Here is a 23228-nt window from a genome sequence, read left to right on the forward strand (position 1 = left end):
TGAGTACAGGCATCCTTGAGATTGAGAAATCATAGCCAGTCCTCTTTTTGAAGAAAGGGAACTAAGATACCCAAGAAAGCCATCTTTAACTTTTCTCTTAACTTGTTCAAGGTCTTTAGATGTAGAATGGGATGGAGTCCCCCTGTTTTCTTTGGAATCAGGAAGTACTTGGGAGTAGAATCCTCACCCTCTCCGCCCTGGTAAAATGGGCTCGAACAGGACCATCTATGACCACTTATTTACTAACTTGACAATAAAAGCTGTTGCTCCACTCCATTGTGAATTCGGAATTTTGAAAATAGAACACAGAAAATACCAGACCATTGCAAAAATAATGCCAAAATACTTGCACATTAAAATTTCTCATATTTAGAGGATTAAACTGACTTTTCTTTTCATAATTTAACCACATCTTTATTTTACAAGCACAGGACAAGATCAGAGCTAGTGGTATAACCAAATAAGATATTTAAACATGAAGAATCAGATCACAATCCCATTTTCCAATCAATGTGAAACAATGAACAAGCCACTTAATCTCCAAGAATAAGAGCAACATTAAAATCTTGTTAAGATAGGCTCGAGGAAGGGAAAAAAGTTCAAATAGATTAAAACACACATATGAATGACTCCAAATTACTTGAATCAACTGCTAAGAATAGGAATATGACAAAAGCACTTATGTTGGCTATATAAAAGTGCTAGAAGTCTAAAAAAAATAAAAATAAATAAAATAAAAATTGTAGAGTCAAATGTATGGCTCTTAATGAAAATATAGGAATAACAGGATCTGAGTTGGTGAAAAGGAGACAAATCAATGGGACACTGATCCCAGGGTACATAATATAGTGAAAATGACAGTGCAGACTGAACTGTGGTGGGGTGCAGGGTTGGAAAAAAAAGAAAAATAAAACTACACCCACCCAGGAGCCAAGTTGAAAAATGGGAGAGGAGAATATTCATTCCACACAAACAAGCCTCACTGATCCAAAGAAATAGGTCTACTCCCGGTAATTCTTTTGGAAGTGACTGCCCATTGGGACTACTGCAGAAGGAACCCCTGATCCAGGGCTACTCATTTGATCAGTGAGGAAGTCCTAGCATTGATGGCTCCAGACCCAACATCAGAAAGGGCAGATTTCTACTTGTTTTGAAAGCCAAAAGGGATTATCCTCTGGGAGCTGAGATTTTGACTCTCCCAAATCCTTACTATCATCAAGACCTTTCCAAACACTAAATTCCTCCTTGAAGGAAAACTTGCAGTGATGAGACACCCAGTTCCACAGCAACAGCCTCCATGCAGCAATAAGAAGCTGCCAATCGAGAAGTATAAGGTTGTACACTGAATCAGTAAAAAGCGCAACTCAGTAACTAAAACTGCTACATCCAATGCACTAAAGTGCAAAACACACCCTCCACAAATGGAGGATTGAATGGCCAAGGCAAAGGAGTTCTAGCACCTTTTTCGGGGACCCAAGAAAGTAGAACAGAGCTGGCAATCCATTCTAGCGGAAACAGAACAGAGCCGGTAGTTGCATAGATCATTTAATGTACCCCAGTCCTTAGATGAAGTAGAGCAAAACAGTGTGTTGGAGCTACTTACCTTGAGACGAGAACCACCATGTTGCTCTGATTCTTGTGCAATTGCCTAGCAGAGTTGAGGAGACTGACTGAGAACAGCCAAGGCCAAAAAGACATGGGGTGAATCAACCCCACTGCTTCTGCTAGTGCTTGGTGTGTTTGGCTTCCTACTTATACTATTATCCCAGGCTCTGCTGCTTTTGATGCTGATCACCACATCTGTGAAGATTAAAGGGCCAAGGAAGTGAATGAGATGAGTTTAGGGGCAGTGATTGGAGGGAGGGAAAAGACTGAGTGAGTGTAGGGAGAGACTGTGGGGAAAGTGGAAAAAGTCAGATGAAAGGTACTACAGAGGGTGAATGAGAGGATCCAGAGGGACTATGAGATCAGAGTAGTGTGGGTGGGTGGGGAAGTTTGTAAGTGAAGTGATAGGAGGGGATAGGATAGGGTGTGGTGGAGGGAGAGAGTGAGAAGAGTATGTGCTATTGCTCCCTCCCTTCCACCCCCAGATAGGCAGACAGCAGACCGATCTTGAATTCTAGGTGCCACACCCATTTCCAAGGAGACGGTGGAGAGCATACATTAGTCTGCATCCTTCCCCCAAGGCAGAGGTGAGCCAGCAGATTCTTGCTTGAAGAGGAGGTCTCTACCTTACAGGCTGAGGAGAAGAGTTGCTGGAAATGGTAATTTTCTAGTTAGAGGAGGAAATTAAGACCACCAAGGACAGAGGGTGAGATGGGCTGTAGAACCACTTGGGGGGGGGGGGGGGGGGGGGGGGAGGGGAAATTGCAAGGATCACTGGAGCTTTAATTGGGGGCTAGGGATAGAGGATCAGGGTCACCAGGGCAGAGAGGAGGAAGAGGAGGTTAGAGTCCCATTTGGGTATGAGAATTTATGGCCATATCTGGCCCCTCCCCACCTTTCTCATCCTCTTCCACATACTATGTCACAGGGGCTCGGCACCATTTTGATTACTGGCAGCCGACGGCCCAAGTGCAGGAGATAGTTCCCGGACCACCAGGGACTTTTGGCAGGTCTTGGGGTGGTCAGGAGGGTGGGGGGCTGTAGGTAGTTTGTTGGGTTTTTTTTAATATTCGCTCCATAAGACACACAAACATTTTCCCCCCACTTTTGGGGGGAAAAAAAGATCGTATTTTTCACTCCATAAGACGCAATGTCCACTGGGGCAAAGAGGAGTAATAACAGCTTCAGGCCCAAAGAACAGCAATCACTGTGGTGGTGGGATTAAGATGCCTGAAAGAGCAGCTTTCAAGCTTTAAAAAAAAAAAAAGATAATTCTGATTCTACCTGCCTCTGCCCCCTAAAAATATTCTACCACTTGTGGAGCAGCACAGTAGATTAAGGATGAAAGCAGCAATCATGATAAAAGCATTGCGAGGAACAAAAACACTCTTGAATCCCTACAGGATTGAAATGCTATATGTGATGGGGAAGCTAGCACTACATGCATACTACCATTCACCTGACCAGGATGATGAAAGACTGAACTGTTGAAAGATTAAACAGATTAATAAAATTGGAAAAAAAATGGGAGATTTCCACTATTCCTGTATTAAAGAGATTAGTCTCAAAGCATGCTAGGGAAATACATTTCTAGATGCTATAAAATGTCAGTTTAGTGAAGTAACAGTTCTGGAATAGACTAAAGAGAAAGTTACTTTAGATCTAGTTCTTAATGGAATGTAGGACCTAGTGCTAGGGGTAAACATGGTGGAGCAGCTGAACAACAATTATAATCAAATCATTGCAAGGAGAATAAAGTAAACTACTGCATTAACATTTAAACTGCAAAAAAGGTACATTATGATAAAATAAGGAAGTCAGAAGGAAACTAAAGAGGATGTTTTAATTTGATGCGATCCACTATAAACAAAACTTGATAATGAAGAATATAAATTGTAACTAAATAAAAAAAAGTAGTTCCAAAGTTTAAACGTTAGCATGAGGCATGGAGAGTACTTTTACAAAATGTACTGCACACAATTAAAAAAAAAAGTAACAGAACCAAAGGATTGCCAACACATTAAAATGGTACTGTGAAAGAATATTAAACAAAAAGATTTTTTTTAAGACATGGAAAGTAGGCCCGAATGAAGAAAATAGGTATGAACATAAGCAAGGCAAGTTAAATGTAAAACATGACACAGGCCAAGGTAATCCAGGGATGAAATTGGTCATAGACGCAAAAACTAAAAGGTTTTACAAGTACATCAAAAGCAATAATCCTAAAAAGGGAGACAGTAGGACCATCAGATGGTCAGCAGGTGAAAGAATGTTCAAGAAGGATAAAGGCCATAATAGAAAAACAATTCATTCTTTGCTTTGATCTTTACTAACCTATCATTAAAATCATCTACTATACCTGAAGACTGGAGGGTGGCTAATGTAACCCCAATATTTAAAAGGGCTCCACGGGTGATCTGGGAAACTACAGACCAGTTAGCCTGATTTCAGTGCCAGGAAAATAAATTGTGGAAAATGTTCTAAGGATCAAAACCATAGAACATATAGAAAGACATGGTTTAATGGAACAAAGTCAGCATGGCTTTACCCAAGGTAAGTCTTGCCTTACAAAAATGCTTTACTTTTTTGAAGGGGTTAATAAACATGTAGATAAAGGTGAACCAGTAGATGTAGTGTATTTGTCAATGCCTTCTGAAAATCCAAAGTTCCTCATGAGAGGTTTCTAAGAAGAGTAAAAAGTCATGGGATAGGTGGCAATGTCCTTTTGTGGATTACAAAATGGTTAAAAGACAGGAAACAGTAGGATTAAATGGACAATTTTCTCAGTGGAGAGGAAAGGGTGGGCAGTGGAGTGCCTCAGGGATCTGTACTTGGACCCGTGCTTTTCAATATATTTGTAAATGACCTGGAAAGGAATACAAAAAGAGTGAGGTAATCTTTGCAGACGAAACAAAATTATTCAGAGTGGTTAAATCACAAGCAGATTGTGATAAGTTGCAGGACCACCTTGTGAGGCTGGAAAATTGGGCATCCAAATGGCAGATGAAATTTAATATGGATACGATGTTAGGTTCCATATTAGGAGCTACCACTCAGGAAAGATCTAGGCATCAGTGGATAATACATTGAAATTGTCGGCACAGTGTGCTGTGGCAGTCAAAAAAGCAAAAATGGCCTGGATTTATCAAAATGCACTATTATCGCAAGCGATAGGAAAAGGTATGTGTTTTATGGTAACAGGCAGTTTATAGCAATTTGCACTAATAGCTATGCGAAGTGCTATCTTAGCGCAAATTGCAATAACTTTTTCACACTTTGCGATAAGTGTCAGAATTGATGTATTTCCTACATACAACCACTGAGGGGACAATGTATAGTAGGTTTAAACTCAGCGAGAGAGAGAACGAGAGAAGCCATAATGCCCTCACACTGGATAGGTATTTATATCTCTATGGGAGGCCCACCTAGTCACTCGAGGTGAGGTTTAGGTATTAGTGTAGGAGTTAGGGGCCACTTTGCATGTCAAAGTGAGACGTACGAACAGAACAGTGCTCTCTTGTGAAGATTTGATGACCTTCGGAGTGAGGAAACTCACCCAAAGATGAGATTTGTGCAATGTTCTCTCAACCTAGCTTGATGTTACCTAGGTAGAGAGTACCTATCTAGTGTGAGGGTATTATGGCTAGGTGCTCTCTTCCCCCCCCCGGCCGCCAAGGAGGGCCCTAATAGCTTGGCTGGCTCTCCAGGACCTTAAAACGGCAACCGAGATAAAGCCCTATCGCACGGCTTTACGCAAATGAAAAAGGTAAAGTTAAAATTTGCGTTAAAGCCATGCGATACGGCTTCACAAAACTGTGAGCCCAGCCTACTTGGCCAAAATTCCCGCTCAAATATCCTCCCCTTTTTCTCATTTGCATCGCATCAAACGTTATGGTGCTTTCGCATGCGTTAAAAGGCATTTTTTGCATACAAAAATGCCATATACCACTTTGATAAAATGACCCCCAATGATGGGAATTAGGAAGGGAATGGTGAATAAAATAGAAAATGCCAAAGCCTCTGTATTGCTCCATGGTGAGAACACACCTTGAATAGTGTGTACAATTCTGGTCGCATCTCAAAAAAAAGATATAGTTGTGATTGAGAAGGTACAGAGAAGGGCGACTAAAATGATAAAGGGGATGGAACAGCTCCCCTATGAGGAAAGACTAAGGAGTTGGAGAAGAGACGGCTAAGAGGGGATATGATACAGGTCTAGAACAGGTGAATATGAACTGATTATTTACTCTCAGATAATGGAGAAATTACTTACCTGATAATTTCGTTTTCCTTAGTGTAGACAGATAGACTCAGGACCAATGGCATAGTGTACTCCGGATAGCAGTTGGAAACTGAGTCAGATTTCAATCTGATGTCAGCACTACATATACCAGTGCAGGAAGCTCTGCTCTTCAGTATTCTCCTCGAAAAGCAATTCTGAATATATGTGTGTTTGAATAACTTGGTTAACTCAATCCACTTAATTGGAACTGGTTGACGTGATTTCTAGCTGGAGACCACCAGTGCATTGAACCGAGAAACGCCGACACCCAGCAATTATGGGTGTCTTAACTAGGGGTAAAGTCTGGCTTACCTGTACTTGTCTTGCTCTGGGGGATTTGTCACCCAAGGTTTCCAGATTTTGGGGCAGCCGTGGGCGGGATGCTGAGTCCATCTGTCTACACTTAGGAAAACAAAATCATCAGGTAAGTAATATCTCCATTTCCTAGCATGTAGCAGATGGACTCAGGACCAATGGGATTGCCTGCCTGGTATCTCTGAATTGACCAGACTTCTGCCAAGACAATTAAAAAAAAAAAGAAAAAAAAAGTACCAAACTGTGTCTAGGAGTCTTTGCAGCTTGGGATCCTCTAGATTAAAAAATTAAAAAAAAAAAATTAAAAAAAATTAAAAAACTAGCTGCTCCAGATCTTCCCCAACTAGGAACCTCCCCAACCAAGGTTTAGACCACACAGCTGCAGTCCAGTTTCAAAGCCAAAGTAGTCTTCTGGCCACCATGGCTAAAGCCACAGACCTAGAACTCTGGAGAAGATCGTACAAAGCATAAGCTAAGGCGGCCATAGCCAACTTCATCCTGGCTGCATCCTCACTTTCTGGGAGCTACTAATTCCACCACAAAAGCACCCTAACCACCATGCTGCCAAAACAGAAATCTGAACTGCTACAGCAGAAGAGGTAAACAGATGCTTCAAAGGGATTTCAATTTTCCTATTCTGAGAATCTTTTAGGGAGGTGTTGTCTTCCACTGGAATAGTAGTATGTGTATTAACCATGGCAACCAAGGAGTGTACCTGAGGAACCTAGAATAAAAACACTAAACCACTTCTGAGGAAGTAGCTACAACTTCAGGAGATTCTTAACTCCCTTAGGACCACTCTGGGGATTCCCACTCATACAGCATCTTCTCTTCTACCTCAGATTGTAATGGGAATGTTCTAGTGAACATTCAGACTCCCTTAATTATAGGGTCTCAGACAGCTCCCCAACCTTGGCATCAGCAATCTAGATAGGAAACCACCTAATTAAAGCCACGGTCTCATCCCTGCAGAAAAGATAGATAACAGTCATCCTCCCTAGCTTAAGGAAACACTCCTTCTTCCATGGAGACACAACTGGCTGAATCCATGTTCATCTGGAACTTCCTTGTTCCACTCTGAGTTAGGAACAGTAACCCTAGCTGCTCCGCTGGAATGCTTCCTGATTCCCAGGGTGAGAAGTACAAATCCCATTCGAGGCTCATGCTTCTGGTAAAGACTCCCCAGATTTCTTAGCCTAACCCAAAGCAACCTAGTTTAAAAATTTCTTCCACAAGAGACAAGGCTGGGGGGCCCCTATCAAAAACCCTGGAGGCAAAGGCAGGACACTGAGGAAAGCGAAGTGCCCATAGGAGACTGCAACATAATAGCCACCATTCCCGCCAAAAACTAGTACTTCTGCAGCCTCATTAGCACCCCCCCACCCCCAATACCATTCGCCTGTGAATCAGTTCTCAGGTCAGAGACAGGAGCTGTGGCCTGCAAGGTGCATGCCCCAGGGACTTTCCCCAACGTGGACAAAAGCCGAAGAGGCCCCATGACGGTGGAGGTATACCTATATCCACATGTGCCACTGGGGCGGCAGTGTTCAGACTGCTCCATGCTAGCAGCCACTGAGAGCAATAAAAACATCTAAGACACACCACCTCTTCTCCCTACAAAGACTTACTTTCAACCAAAAGTCTCCCACTGCCCCCCTGGAGGCCTCAGAAGAGTGAGCCTCGCTTTGGAGTTGTAACTGTCTTTTTAAATTATAGGCAACTGGGCAGAAGCAGCAAAGGGCGGGGGGGGGGGGGGGAGGAGGAGGGAGAGGTATAAGGATTCTCTCACAAGGAAAACCTGCTTCTCCACAGAAATTCCATTTTTTTTTTTTTTTTTTTTTTAAAGCTGCCCCAGATTGCTACTAAGTCCCCTCTGGGCCTGGTAACCTCTAACCAGCAGGCTTGTACTGTTGGGAGTACCAGTAGCCTGGCCCTAAGCCTGCTTTGGAGTTGGGTTTTTTTTTTTTTTTTAAATCCTCCTGCACTATCAGTGAGTCTTACCATCTGCTGGAGGCAGAGAATACTGGGTTTCCTCTATGCTGCACTACCCGTAACTAGGGGTGATGTTGTCAGAGAAAAAAAGTGTGCTCTGCTTCCATCTGCTGGTAGGGAGACAACACACACACTTGCTGGACTGGTCTGGTGTAGCATGGAATGGAAATGGCAGATGAAATTTAAAGTGGACAAGTACAATTGATGCACCTAGAGAAAAATAACCACAATTTTAGGTAGACGATGGGTTCCGCATTAGGAGTAACCATCCAGTAAAGAATCTAGGAGTCATGGCAGATAGAAAGTTGAAAAACTCAGCTCAGTGTTCAGCAGCGGCCAAAAAAGCAAACAATGCTACAAATCATTCAGAAAAGAATGTAGAATAAGAAGTAGATAGTCATAATGCCTCCGTATATTTCTGCTCACTGCATCTCGAAGAATATAGAAGGGTTAGAAAAGGTAGAGAAAAAGGCAACAAAAATGGTTAAGGGGTTGGAACAGCTTCCTTATGAAGGCTACACAGGTTAGAACTCTTCAACTTGGTGAGCAGACAATGAGATCTACAACATCATGAATGATATAGAACAAGTAAATAGGGAACAGCTATTTACTCTTTCAAACACTAAGATTAAGGGATACTCCTTTAAACTAACAAGTACGTACAAGATTTAAAACAAATTTGAGAAAGTATTTTTTCACACAATGCAGAAAGTTGTAGAATTTGTTGCGGGATGATGGAGGTCAAGTCAACTAGCATAGCTGGGTTTAAAAGGATTTGGGCAAGTTCATGGAAGAAATACCCATAGTTATTAACCAAGTGGCTCAGGGAGACCCATCACTTACTGCGAGTGTGTAGCAAGCAATTTAATCTACTTTTAGGTATTGGCCACAAATCAGACAGAATTATGTTTGATGGACCTTTGTTCTGATCTAGCATGGCACTTATGTTCTTATAAAACTATAAACTAGCAAGAGCCCGATATTCGTACTAAGCAAAATGGTGGAAGCTATTGTTAACAGAATTACAAGGTATATGGAACCACATACAATAGTGGGGACATGCCAGTACAAATTCAGCAGAGGCAAGTCATTTATTAATCTAATAGAATTCTTGACTGTTTATATAAATAATTGGATATGGGTGATGCTGGTCAATATAGTGTATCTGAATTTTCAGAAGGCATTTGATAAAAGTTCCTCAGGAAAGTCTTTAGGAAATTATGAAGTCATGTGCTAGAAAGCAATGTATTATTGTGATTGGCAAGTGGTTAAAGGATAGGAAATGGTCAGTTTTTCTAAAGAATAAGAATAGCAAGATGCACCAGGATCTGTACTAGGATGAATATTAAAGTATACTCCTTAATGATTTGCAAAGTTGCAGATAACACAAAATTATTCTAAGTAGTTAAAATATGAGTTGATTGTGAGGAATTGCACGTAGACCTGGGGTGAAACTGAACACGGACAAGTGCAAAGTAATGCATATACAGGAAACCACCATAATGCTAGGAGGTCCAGGGGAAAAAAAAAAAAAAAGCCCTGGCATCATTGTGGACAACATTAAAATCCTAGGAATGATTAGGAAAATAAAAGGAGAATAAGAATATCGTGCTGCCTCTGTACCATTCCATGGTAAGACATTTGAATACTGTGTGCAATTCTGGTCACATCTCAAAAGAGATATAGCAGAATCAGAAGAGGTACAAAGAAGGGCAACCAAAATAAAGGGAATGGAACAATTCCTCCATCAGGAAAAGCTAAAGAAGGCAGATGAAATTTAACGTAGGTAAGTGCAAAGTGATGCATATATGGAAAATTAACCCTTGCTGTAGTTATACAATGTTAGGTTCTACCTTATGAGTTACCGCCCAGGAAAGAGATCTAGGCGTCATAGTGGATAATACATTGAAATCATCAGTCCAGTATGCTGTGGCGATCAAAATAGCAAAGTGTTAGGAATTAAGAAGGGAATGAAAAATAAAATTGAGGATGTCATAATGCTTCTGTATTGCTCCATGGTGAGACCACACCTTGAATACTGTGTGAGTTCTGGTCATTTCATCTCAAAAAGGATATAGCTGCACTGGAGAAGTTGCCCTTCGCTGCACTCAAAATAAGGGGCATGGAACGGCTGCCCTATGAGGAAACGTTAAAGAAGTTAGGGCTGTTCAGTTTGGAGAAGAGTCGACAAGTCTACAAAATCATGAAAGGACTTGAACTAATGTAAATTGGTTATTTACTCTCTCAGATAATAGGACCACCAGGGGGCTCTCCATGAAGTTAGCAAGTAGCTCATTTAAAACAAGATCAAACATTTTTTTCACTCAGCACATAATTAAGCTCTGGAATTCATTGCCAGAGGATATGGTTACAACAGTTAGTGTAACTGGGTTTAAAAAAAGTTTTGGTTAAGTTCCTAAAGGATAAATCCATAAACTGCAATGACAATTAATAAGCAATAGTAGCTTGTGATCTAATGTTTGGGTACTTGCCAGGTACTTGTGACTTAGATTGGCCATTACTGGAAACAGGATACTGGGCGTGATGGTTTGACCCAGAATTACAAATCTTATGTTCCTCAGTTCGATGTGCAGCATATAGAATGTTATGTAATTATTCAGAAATGAATAGTAAAACAGAAACAGCAAAATGCCTCCAGCGATCCACTATGCAACCCCATCTTCAAACACACTATGCGCAGTTATGGTTGCCATGTCTCAAAAAGATAGAGACCTAGAAAAAGTATTGTGAAGGGTGACAAATGTGATACAGGGAATGGGATGACTCCCCTACAAATAAAAGCTAATCATCTAGCTCTTCAGCCTGAAGATATAAAAGGTTTTATTATGAGTGGTGTGGAACAACTTAATAGGGAATAGTTATTTACTCTTTCCAGTAGGACCAATGGACACTCCATGAAACAGATTTAAAACTAATTTAAGAACATGTATATTTTCACTCTATGAAGATGTAGAATTTGTCATCAGAATGGTTGAGGCTAGTAATTCAGCTGAGTTTTAAAAAGGCTTGAAGAAGTTTATGGACAGGTCTGTCAATTATTAGCCAGATAGACTTAGGAATCGCCACCTCTTACTTCTGGGAATGAGAAAAAAAAAAATAGATCTCCCAATTTGGATGAGCTAGGTACTTCCAAATGACTGTCAGATAGCATGCTGGGCTTGGACCATTGGTTTGAACCTAGTACGGTACTTATGTTTTCGCACAGCAATTTCTAGGTGCTTGGCTTACCTTATACAGCAAGATGCACGGAGACCAGGATCAATAAGTAGCATCTACGAACTACAATCACAGCTTTAACATCCATTTTAGCTGCTATTTTTAATAAAAATGGCATCTTCAGAAATGAGGGCAACTAAGGTCCTTTCTAATCGCAAATGGCAATTTTCACGTGTTTTGAAATCTTACACATTTTCACCAATTACTTTATTCCTTCAAAACAGCCATTTGAGTTAACTTTTCCCTTACAACACTCATGGTTTGTGCCTATGCATGGCAGCCTAAAAACTCAATTTCTGCAAGTATTCACCAAAAACTTCAAATTTCAAACTTTGTTTTTTTTAAAGTCATATACACTAACCTCCTTTTCCAAGAGTTCACTATGAACCAAGCAGGCTTTTTTGTAAGTAAAATTAGTCACTGAATTCGGTTCCAAGTATGATGAACGCAGAATTTTCAAAACTTCTTCAAACTCTCGAGAACCCGAAGTTATTGGCTGACAAAGTTCTACAACAACAACAAAAAAAAAAAAAAAAGCCCCATTACTAACCACGAAGATAGCCATGATCCAAAACTATTTAAAAAAATTCAAGACAACTAAGTGCTATTAATTTTGATGTTACAGTAAGATATTTATTAAGTTACTGACTAGAAGTACAATTTTAAAGTTGGCAAATACAAAAATATTGATACTTAAGTGACATGGCATTTGGATATATTTACTTAGGGAAACTATCCCACACATTCAATAGAGAATTATATAATTTTATTTCAACAAGACATGGTTTGAACAGAGTAAGCTGCTGTTTACAACTTTTAATAAGTTATTTCATTTTCTTTGCACAAGTCATAAAACACATACTGTATCTCAGAAAACATGTCCCACTGAAAAGTGCAATAATGGAGAGAGGCATTTTTATTTGCACCAGCATACACCATAAAATATTGGCCAAGTGATGTTTATCTGTAACAAGGTTTCAAACCTTTAGGCTTCTAAGTGTCGTAGATTATCAACATCATAGTTGAGGGATCTTATATAAAGCATCTCATCCATAGTTTTGTATCTTAGACTATGCATTTCCATGACATTCCACTGAAGTCTCTGTGTCAGATAGAAGCTTAGGTCCAAGTATAAAGAATCTTTTGATACTTGCAATTGTACAAATACTTACTAAAAGTAGAACTTTTATTTCCAGGGGTGAAGAAATAAAATGTACCAAGTCACCCAAGAATTGATACCTGGCATCTACCCAGATGAAGTCACTGTAGTGTGTTTAGACCCACTAGAAGCCATGCAGCCCACCTGGGCCCAGGAGGATCCACTATGGCTGGCCTAGGACCAAAGCATGCTGGAATCACTTTAACAAGTCTAGCTCATGAAGCCTGAGACTCAGAGCTGCTCGCTACCTACCCAGAAGAGGGAAGAAAATAAGCAAAAGAGGTGTTGAAGAAAGGGAAAGTATAAAATCCCAAAATTGACAAAAACTAAACAGAATGGAAGCAAAAAGATATACTGCGAAAAAAAAGCTGCAAAATAGCAAACAAAAACAATTTACTCCAAATCGTAAAAATTTGCATTGATGGCCAAGTTTTCATATATTTCCCTCTATTGCCATTAAAATATTTTAGTCTAAAGGTCACTGAAAATCCAGATACTGTATAAGATTAGGGGAAAAAAAGAGCTAACAGTCACTTGCATACTGTTTTAGCATACAAATGTTATTAAAATTTATAGCGCTATTAGACAAAAAAAATAAAAATAACTCCCCCCAAACAAAACCCATTGCATCCACAGGAAACAAATTTTAGATTAGGTTCAATAAATTTCCTCAGCCAATGCTGGGCACTTTATGTGGAAGACCTCTATTTGACCACTTAACAGTTTTCTGTTCACTGGGAGCAAGCATGAGCGACAGCAATTACAAAGTGCTGACATCTACAAGTGGTATTCAGGATGTATACACGAGTTCCACATGGCATTACCATGTGAGGCCCAAAGCTGCAATGGTTGGGTTACAGGAGGATTTTTAATTGTTTAAAAAAAAAAGTTCTATCACCCAATGGCTACAAATTAAGGACCATGCTTCCTCAGTTTCAAAATTCCCCTCCACCTTCAATGCCAGTGAATGGGATTAATGCAGGTTCCAACTGGGTTGAAAGCTCAGGTACAGAAGAAAATCAAGATGGAAAAAAAAAAATTAGATGTCCTTTTTCATATTCTTATTTACTGCTAAAATTTTACAGTAGCAAATTTAGGGCAGAGAAGAATCAGTTGGATTAAAAAATACAATCGTGAAAAAGCATGATAGACATTCTGAAGTCATGATTGTGTTTCAATGAAAAATAAGCTTCCTTTACTATGTACATATCCAAATAACTGGGCAAATAAACAAAGCACTTGAGAAGTTAATATCTAAATAGAGGAAGTTTATATTGAGAAAGCTGCTTCCAGGACTGGTCTGGTGACTCAATAGCAGTTCTGTGCACTGTCATTCCCAGTCAGTGCTAGGAATATTACAGAAGGCACATTCACAGACACTGGGCATAGGGAATCCCAATCAATACACAGCAATATCCAGTGGCTGAATGCAGAGCCCGAAATTGTAGTGTTCTGGAAGTAGTCCTGGTGCATAGCCCTCGACCAAGGACGGTCCCTGAAAGGACTGAACTGGGCAAGCTGGGAGGGGGTAATATAAAAACAGGGAAAAATGCCCAGGTAGTTGAAAATGAAAGCTCATGGTGCCAGATCCCAGTCCCAACTGGGTTAGAAGTCAAAAGGAGCAAGAAAACTTTGTATCTGAATGTAATCTTCTTTGAAGTGCTGGAAGAAGTGGAATATAAATCAAATAAATAGCTGAATTGGGGGATGGGGGAGAGGGAGCTGCTTCGCAGAAGTATATTTGAAAATAAAGTCACAAAAAAGCCAAACTCAAAGGAAGATGACAATATTCAAAAACAAAACCTAGTTTAAAAAAAAAGTAGGCCCAGGAGCATTAGCCAGCCATACTGTATTTTCTTCCACAAAAAAAAAAACTGTAGAATATTTTCAAACAGTATACTCCCATTACAATACTGTACAAAAAAGGTGTTGGCGTATCCAAAATTTTACACCATAGGTAATTCATGTAATATCTATGTTCTGTTCCCAGTTTCAGTGTTTCCACTAGTGCCATAAAGACTGAACAAATATAGATCTAGGGTAAAACTACTTCCATAACTATTTGCATTTCTTCTGAATTGCAAAACTAATAGGTCAACAGCATAGCTGTTTTACTGCTTAACTAAAACGCCTCAACCTATTTCCCTCTAAAATCTACTGTACCACTTTTTTAGTAAAACATTCCACCACATTTTTTGCATAGTGCTTTTTCAATAGCCTAAAAAAAAAAAAATGAATGTTTAGCCCAAAGATATCTAATGATAATCCTTCAAAAAAAATTCTCTACTAAGCTAACAAACTGCAGGGCTTATAACTCTGGTTCTAGAAGACCACGAGCAGTTGTGTTTTTCATGTAAAAAGATTAGACAAGTTACCTTGGTTACTTGACCAAATGTCTAAGTATCTCAAATATTTACTGCACATATTCTGAAACCTAAACATCTGCAATACTCAAAAGGCACAAGTCAAACACCAACATAGTAGACAAATGCCTATGCCTTATGTTCTTAACAAGTTTCACTTTAATATGGAAAAAAATTAGTAGAAAACTAAATCTTTAATTCAGGCTACTGATGTTTTACCTAAGTTTTTCCACTTTTACATCCTCTCTAAATTACATAAGCCAAACAATCTGGCAGAGACATTGAGAAGTCTACTCCAAGATTAGCCATCAGAACCATTCCTGAACAAGCAAGGTTCGTTGCAACAGTTGAAAGTCATCCTTCCTTCCAATCCAGCATGCATTACCTTCACAACATGCCAAGCTCCGCAAACCCAAAGACAACTCAAATTAGTCTTCTGTGGCACAACTAATCCACAGGCCTGGCATATGCATTACATTATCCATAGCTTATTGTATGTCTTCCAATACATATGTTGGGTGAACATGTGGGAGACCAGGGAGGAGAAGTCATCTCCACTTCCTCCTCATTTTTTGGTAGCCAGCACTGTTAAGTATCAATTAAGGTAACTGGATCTTAAAACCATTTACATTAAAGCATAATCCTCAAATAAAATGCATGATCCAGCTCACAAAAATATTTTTATCCAAAGAAGCAAAAAGTCATAGTAAGCTTAAATTCAAAATTGAACACTTATTCAGTATGCTGAAAAGTAATGTATAAAGGTCTGAACTATTAAAATAAGTTTGATGACAGCTTTAATGCAAAATATTTTTCTCTATGTTCAGCCTTTGAAAGATTCAACCCATTATTGATTTTGGTCTTTACATGTGTCCATACAATAATCTGGACATGCATATCTTATCTTTCAAACAGAATCCCAACTTGTTTTATACTACTTCAAAATTCATCTTTGGTGTGAAAAGTTTGCCAACCGATTTTGTTTGATTTGTATTTTTCGAAAAGGTAAATTACTTCCAAGCTATGGTTGTCTACGGCAAAAAGAGAAGAAAGAACAATGTGTTAGTAGAGCTGGTCCATGAAAGGCAAATGTTTTGATTGTGAGCCCGAAGATATCTGACCCATAGTTCATTGACGAAAAGGTGCATATTGAGGCCAACCTAATGGCTCAACGCCATACTTTACAGCCATCTGAAGGGACTTGGATTTGATTCCAAAATCAGGTCTTCTGCTCCCCCAAGCAGGCAAGGGAGGGGAATGCTGCGGTGGCAGCATTCGCAGTTCCTGAGGTGAGAGGAGTCAAGTCATCATATAATGGCAAAACTTAATGGCCAGATTTGGAGCCCCTTGATTGCAGGGTTATTTAATAGCACTTATTGGTTCCTGAAGCAGCCCTGATGCATAGTCCCTGGCTAATGACTGTCACTGCATAACTGGACTAAATAAGCTGAGAGGGTACCTAAAATAAAAATTCCTTGATAGCTGCAAATGAAGGTTCATGGCACCAAATCACAGTTTTGGTTGGAAACCCAAAGAAGCAGAAGAAAACTGCCATGTCAAAAATGAGATATCTTGCAAAGTTGATGAGTAAGATTCAGCAACATACAATTTTGGCTGAAATTAAAGAAAAATTATAGTCTGTGTAGGAATAAGAGCTCTTCATTTTGCCCACAAAATCTGTTTAATACCATAGTCCCTTTAAATAAAAAGGGCCACTAGAAGGCAACATCCACACCACTAACATAGATTTACAGACCAACACAGAAGGCAAATCATTTTCACTTTTTATGAAATATTAAGAACAAAAGAAAGCTATCCATTTAAGTTTTCAATATCAAAACATAGAGTTGAATGTGTTATCTGTAAACACAAGTGAAATACTAATTATGTGGTCCAACATACTCAAGAAATCCAACTGTCTTCGGGTATAATGAATCCAGAGGTTATTTCCTTGCTGAAACCCACCCATCACACATGGCTGGGAGAAGGAAAGCAAAAAAAGCCATTTGTGTATTTCATAGAATAAGAACATTTGTCAAGAAGAGTTCTTCAAAAGGTTTCTTATACTTCAGAATCTTCATTTTCAGTTTCTGTTTTCATTTTGCATGGGAATTTCAATATTAGAGCAAAAGAGAAAAATCAGTGGAAAAATGACTTCCACTGATTTTTCTCCTGCGTCATCTGTCATACTTCCACTGACTTTTTGTTGTAACATTGAAATTCCCAGGCTACATAAAAACTGAAAACTTGAGTCCCTACCTATGCTGTACAGCGAGAGAGAAATGGTATTGCAAAAATGAGGCAATAATTTCCTCATATCTAGGCTGCATAACAATCAAGCCACCTCTGTCAACAGCTTGTGGCCATGCCATAATGAATTGAAACGTATTAAAGTCATGAAAATGTAGTTATATATGCATATCTCCTTAAATAGACTGCATTGTTTCACCAAAGACTCAGGGATCCTGCTCATTCTGTTGTATCCTGCAAATAAAAGGAAAAATTCCACACCAACTTAAAAATAAAATTTGCTTTAGGCCTATATAACCTAAAATCTGTAAGAAAGAGCCACAAATTTATCAGACACTCTGATATTTAAATTTGATCCATTTATTAAGCAAAACACATTGTCAATTAGTGGACAAGTCATCTAGTTGTTACTGTAGCAAGTTGTGAAGGAAGAGAACTAGGGAAGCCAATGTTCATATCTTGCCAACATTCCTTGTGACTTGGAGTAAGTTACATCACCCTCCGTTGCCTCAGGTACAAACTTGGATTGTTGGGCTCTGGGAATAGGGAAATACCTATAGTATTTGAATATAATCAGTTTTGATGTGGTTGATCAGTTATAGAATATAAATTTTTAAAAAAAAGTAGCATACCTTTTAGGAGTTCTAAAGTGCCAACCTCATTTAGTAGGTTGAAACAAATCAATTTTAAGTGGCATCAACACAATACTACCTTTTGCACAGGAAAATAAGTAAAACTTGATCTGTATTGAGCTTCTATTAAAACTTCTCTTATCTTGAGAGAAGTCACATGCTGTCTATCCCTGTATGTCTTCTTTGAGAACCAATAGGATGCTATAATTTGGTCTCTCTCATTTTGCCAAATTCTTTCGCTCTCCATGTCTTTCGTGTCCAAGTCAGACCCCTTCTCGTGTAATATGATCTACAACACTGTTTTTTATTATTTAAAAAACTTTCTGCAAAGTTTACCTTGATTCTTTGCTGGTTCTCACCATGTTCCAATTAACATATAGGTTTTTAAAAATACTACTATACTGCCTGCTCTGTGGCTTTTTGTAATACTGTGTTCTACAGCACAGAATATTGTAGTTAGACACTAAAGTAAAGCACTCAAGTGGCAGGAATGGCATCTACAGATGTGACCAACCCCTACTGGCAGAACTATGGTATTAGTCAGTAAAGGAATGTGAACTCAACAGTTGGTCTATACAGGATTAAAAAGATAATGGAAGAAAAGATAAGTGTGCAGGGGAGGTGGGGAGATACTGCCCCATTAGATTTTAATTTTGGCTACTTTTTTGGGTCTACTTTTAAAGTATACTATATATTTTCATTACATATTAAAATCACATTATGTACAACTTTTCTTCCACAGATATGACACACCTAAACACATAGTACTTAGTATGACAAATATTTACCTAATAGTTTTTGAAAAAGAAATTAAAGACAAAATTATGCTTTTAAAATGTGAAGCATTCCCTAAACATTTTGGTCCCGTTTCCTGCTTCTCCTTTGGGTTTATAGCTGAACTAGAACCAGACTACAGCATCATAAGCCTTTGGTTGCAGCTATTTTCTCTCATCTATACTCATTTAGACTAGCAACCACAACAACCACCCAAGCACCATAGTTTCCCCCTAAAACCTTGTAATCATAGATCCTACATCTAGGTACTAGATGTCAACCACTGCACACACCTTCCTCTCCCAAGGGGCTATGAACACTGCATCCACAGTATCCCCAACTAACCCAAGGAATAGATGTGATCTAGGTTTTGAACCTAGGTCTTCTGCCTAGCAGTATACAGTACTGCCACTAAGCTGACCACCCAAAAAAAAAAATAAATAAATAAAAAATTGGGGTTGTGGTGTGAGGTGAGGCAGTTTTTTTTCAGCTCCTTTGAACTACCTATTCAGTTAGAACTGGGGCAGGGATTCAACCCAATGAGCCTTCATTTGCCATCGAGGATTTTTCTGCCATTTTATATCCCCTCCCACTTCACCAGGCCATTTATTGCAAAGAGAGAGTCCTCAACTCCTTCCAGATCCACAGAATTACTATTGAATGACAGCTTCCTTCTCACCCACCACCACCACCCTCCTGCCCAAAAAAAGCATCTCCAGCCCTAGAATTGAATTCAGGTCCTCCACTGAGCTAGCTCCAAATAAACACTTTGTGTTTATATAAAATATTGCAGGCTTTGTATAACCAGATTAATATGAAAATAATCTGCAAAAACAAAAAATAATGTAGAATGCCAAAATGATTGAAGTATAGATTTAATATGGTTCTATATAAAAATTGAACCATATTTTTGCAGCAGTCCAGATTAAATACTGGTCACGATAAGCAAGCTGGACCAAATTCATTGAATTTAGGCAGCACCAGAATTTTTTTTTTTTTAAATAAACTTTCCCCATGGCTGCAAGTTTAGAAGGGTCAGTTTCACACAACCATGTTCTGATCTGAGAACCATGTGTAATCTTCGACATAAGATGTATATTTTTTTTAAAGCTCATAACAAACCTACCTTGATTTCGTCAATCAAAAAAAAAATACAATTAAACTTCTGGATGACGGCTGAAAATGTTTAGGATTAATGCGATCATTGTACTTAATTTGTATTTACTTTAGAAACTTTTCCGTCCACCTCTCTCCCATATCAAAATAAGATCAGCAAACGTAAACAACGGCGCAGTATTATGATTTCCATAGGAAAAAATATTTTTTTTGTATGACCTATGCATTCTGAACACAGAAACTTCAGTGTTGCCAGACTGCTGTAGTAATGCCGTGGAGGCACTTTAATGCAGATGCACTAATTCAGCAAAGGATGTTAACAGCCTGCCTGAGGGAGCCAACCATCTTCTCTCAGCGTGAGCCGCCGCAAAATGGCTAACTCGCCCCTCATCACTTTGCAACTTAACTATTTCAACCCGATCCGCTTTAGAAGGCGTGGATAACTCCGTACACTATCGCTGCGCTAGAGCAATGCTACTTTCATCTATAATTTTCCAAATTCCTACTGGCTACTTGGTGGGGAGATGAACGCATGCAGCTAATACGCGAGCCGTAAAAGAGTCTAATTAAAGGTGAAAGGAGAACAACCTTTCTTTTCTTTGCTTTTCCTTGGAATTTGATAGTTTCTTCTGGGAGGTTCTTCCGAGGTTTTCTGACCATACCCAGTTTCATTTTCATCCGCATTTAGCTCTTGGGAGCTGTTTCTGCGCTGCTTAGCTTTACAGTCGTTCAGCGGCAGTTCCCCACTTTCGGTTCGTTCGCCATTTTGATTGCATTGTGCTTTTCCGTACTGAGCTCCCTGCTTCACCGCGTTGTCTTCGTTTTCCTCTTTTACGTGCCCGCTTTTGTTCTTTTCTCTTCTTGGAGGCTGTTCCTTTTCTTGACTGAAGCTGCTTCCGCTACTAGCCATTTCGAGAACCAAAAACACACTAATTTTCTCTCTCTCTCTCTGTCGCTGCAATTCTTTCTTCTTCTCTTCCTCAGCTCCAAGCCGCCATCTCACTGCTGTCCCTGTGCGTCTGCCGTTTACTTCAACCCACAGAGAACAACGGTGACGCATGATCTTTAAAGGCGGGGTTCGTGCAGATTCCTGCCAATCACAGCAGAGCGCACGAATACAACTACAGAAAAGCATCGCTCTCGCTGCGGGACCGCCAAAACTGGATTCTTTTGACGGAAGGAGAAATAGATTAACGTCTTATTCTTTTTGTAGTGGATTTTTTTTTTTTATCTTTTCGCAATAAGATTTTAGAATTTACTGAGATTATAATAAATACATCGATGTTTTGGCATTCTTTTTAAACTTTAAAGTCGTGGAGAGATACAGTTTAACATACTGAAAAGCTTCGTTGAAGACATTTTACTGAACGGGGGATGTGAATGTTCAAGGAGACCAAACTGAGAGGGAACTGTCGTTCAGGATGTAGAAACTGTTCAGCTCATTGCAGGAGACATTTCGGTTGTAAAGATGAAAATATAACTTTGAATAGAAATAACATTTTGGCCAATCGAATTTTTAAAGCCTCAAATCTCTTTTTTTTTTTTTTTTAGGCCCATACTTATACCGAACTACTGCTGGGATTGTGGCACCATGAGCCTTCATTCACCATCACCTAGGGTTATGGTCCTAGACCGGAAGTTGCAAGAAGGGAACTAACGCTGAGAACACTATGGACTTTACGAGAGGAAGATGTGGTCAAGGCAAATAGCAAAGCAGAGTTTGGACAAGTGCCTGGAAGAAAAGTCTATAAATTATTAGCTTATCCCTCGGAGAAACAATAAGAAATTAATGTACTCTTTGGGAACTGCTGGCTGCTTCCTAGAGATCGAGGTTAGCCACTTTTGGCAACAGGATGCTAGATTTAATGTACCTATGATCTGACCAGGGTGACACTTCTTATGTTCTTGTGATTCTAAATTTGGCCACCAGGTGTTGCACTTAAACAAGGGCCATGAAGCTTTTTGTTCTCCTTAGTACTGCATCTGCAATTGTTGGTTGTGGAAGAACTGACTTGGGAATTAAACTGTGGACCTTCTACATAGCAGGCTGCAGCTCTGTTATTGAAGGATAGGGCTAGCCCAAAGCCTTGTGGTTTTTGGGTTTTTTTAATTATTTTGGAAGGAAGTTAGTGTCTATAGTCTACTCACTCAAATGTGATATGGGATGTAATCACCAAGATACATCAGCTGGAAAAAACCACAGCAACACCTACTTTTGTTCTTGGACTCATGTGTCTGAGATTAATAATGGGCAAGCTTTGAGGCAAAATGTCATTGTTTGGCACTACAAGGCAGACTAATGAGTAGAGCAATGCTTAAACTATAAGACAAGGAGAAAAAATGAATAGAAAAGAGATCTGCAAATACAGATGATTAGTGCTAGGGCATCAAAAGAGGCTTGTCAGATATGAATTCAGCATAACACAGTAGGCATGTTTCCTTATCTTGTGTTTTTATATTTTTATTGTACCTCCAATAAATGAAGGGTGTGCTCTATTAAAATGTGTGTTCTATTAAAATGTTCATTTTGGGGGGGGGGGGTTTCCCTTTTTTTTATGTCATTTATTTAAAACAAAAACTGTCTCTTTCCTCCCACTCACCAAATGCACAAAAATTGAAGACATCCTCCGACCTCTCGCAACTGAACAAACACAGGACTCAGACTGACAGTAACCATTCCGAAAAACTGAAGTTGCAGGGCAGGAGGGATGGGGGAAAAGGGGGATTGCATCTACCTATGGAGATGCCTTTTATTTTCGCAGGGTTGCACGAGGAGAGATCCAGAGTGGGTGGAAGTTTTTGTTTTTTTGTAAGATGGTGGCGGTGGCAGCTTCAAAAGAAAAATGAACAAAATTTAATTTTTCTTTTTGTTTTGAAAACAAAAGAAGATAGGAAATATTGTTGACATTTCCTTTTTCGTTTTAACAACAGAACATCTCTGAAGTGAATGGCGTTTGTGGTTGAGTGGAAGGGATTAGCATTGTGACGAGCAGGGTGTATGTGAAACTTGGACCAGGATTTGAATTTCTTTAGATATGCAAAATATCAGTGCTCTCACTTTGGTTTCCCACTATTTACCAAATGTGTTATGGCATTAATGCATGCGATAGTTATCACAACAGAATGCAAATGTATTCATATAGTTGAGAGAGAGCACCTCAGGGGTGCCACACATAGCAGTCAATTACTTATACAGCTTTAGGAGGGACAGCTAGTAACTCGAGGGGAGGATGTGTTGGTGGTCTAGGGTTTTGGGCCAGTTTTACAGGGAGAGTGAGACAAACGAACAGCACAGTAGACCTCGGTGAAGATTTGACATGATTTGGAGTGAGGAAAGTCACACAAAGATGAGATTTCTACAATGTACTCTCGCCCTAGCTTGATGGACTCTCTACCAGGGTACTATCAATCTAGGGTGAGCAAACATTGAAGTAATCTCATCTTAGTCTGACTTTCCTCACTCCAAATCACTTCAAATCTTCACCGAGGTCTACTGTGCTATT

The 23228-nt window shown here is 39.4% G+C and overlaps 1 protein-coding gene across 2 annotated transcripts in view; it reads right to left on the reverse strand.

The window, feature by feature from the left end:
* Positions 1–20778, reverse strand: part of TASOR (transcription activation suppressor) — a 387184-nt gene extending 366406 nt beyond the window's left edge. For both annotated transcript variants that reach the window (XM_029600919.1, XM_029600917.1), the window contains exons 1-2: positions 20314–20778; positions 11793–11938 (exon numbers count right to left, since the gene is read on the reverse strand). In XM_029600919.1, the coding sequence (XP_029456779.1) occupies positions 11793–11938; positions 20314–20635 (468 nt within the window). In that variant the 5' untranslated portion in view covers positions 20636–20778. The remainder of the gene's footprint in view (positions 1–11792; positions 11939–20313) is intronic.
* Between the last annotated feature and the right edge of the window lie 2450 nt (positions 20779–23228).

Source organism: Rhinatrema bivittatum, chromosome 4 (assembly GCF_901001135.1).
Source record: "Rhinatrema bivittatum chromosome 4, aRhiBiv1.1, whole genome shotgun sequence".
NCBI classification, from domain to species: domain Eukaryota; kingdom Metazoa; phylum Chordata; class Amphibia; order Gymnophiona; family Rhinatrematidae; genus Rhinatrema; species Rhinatrema bivittatum.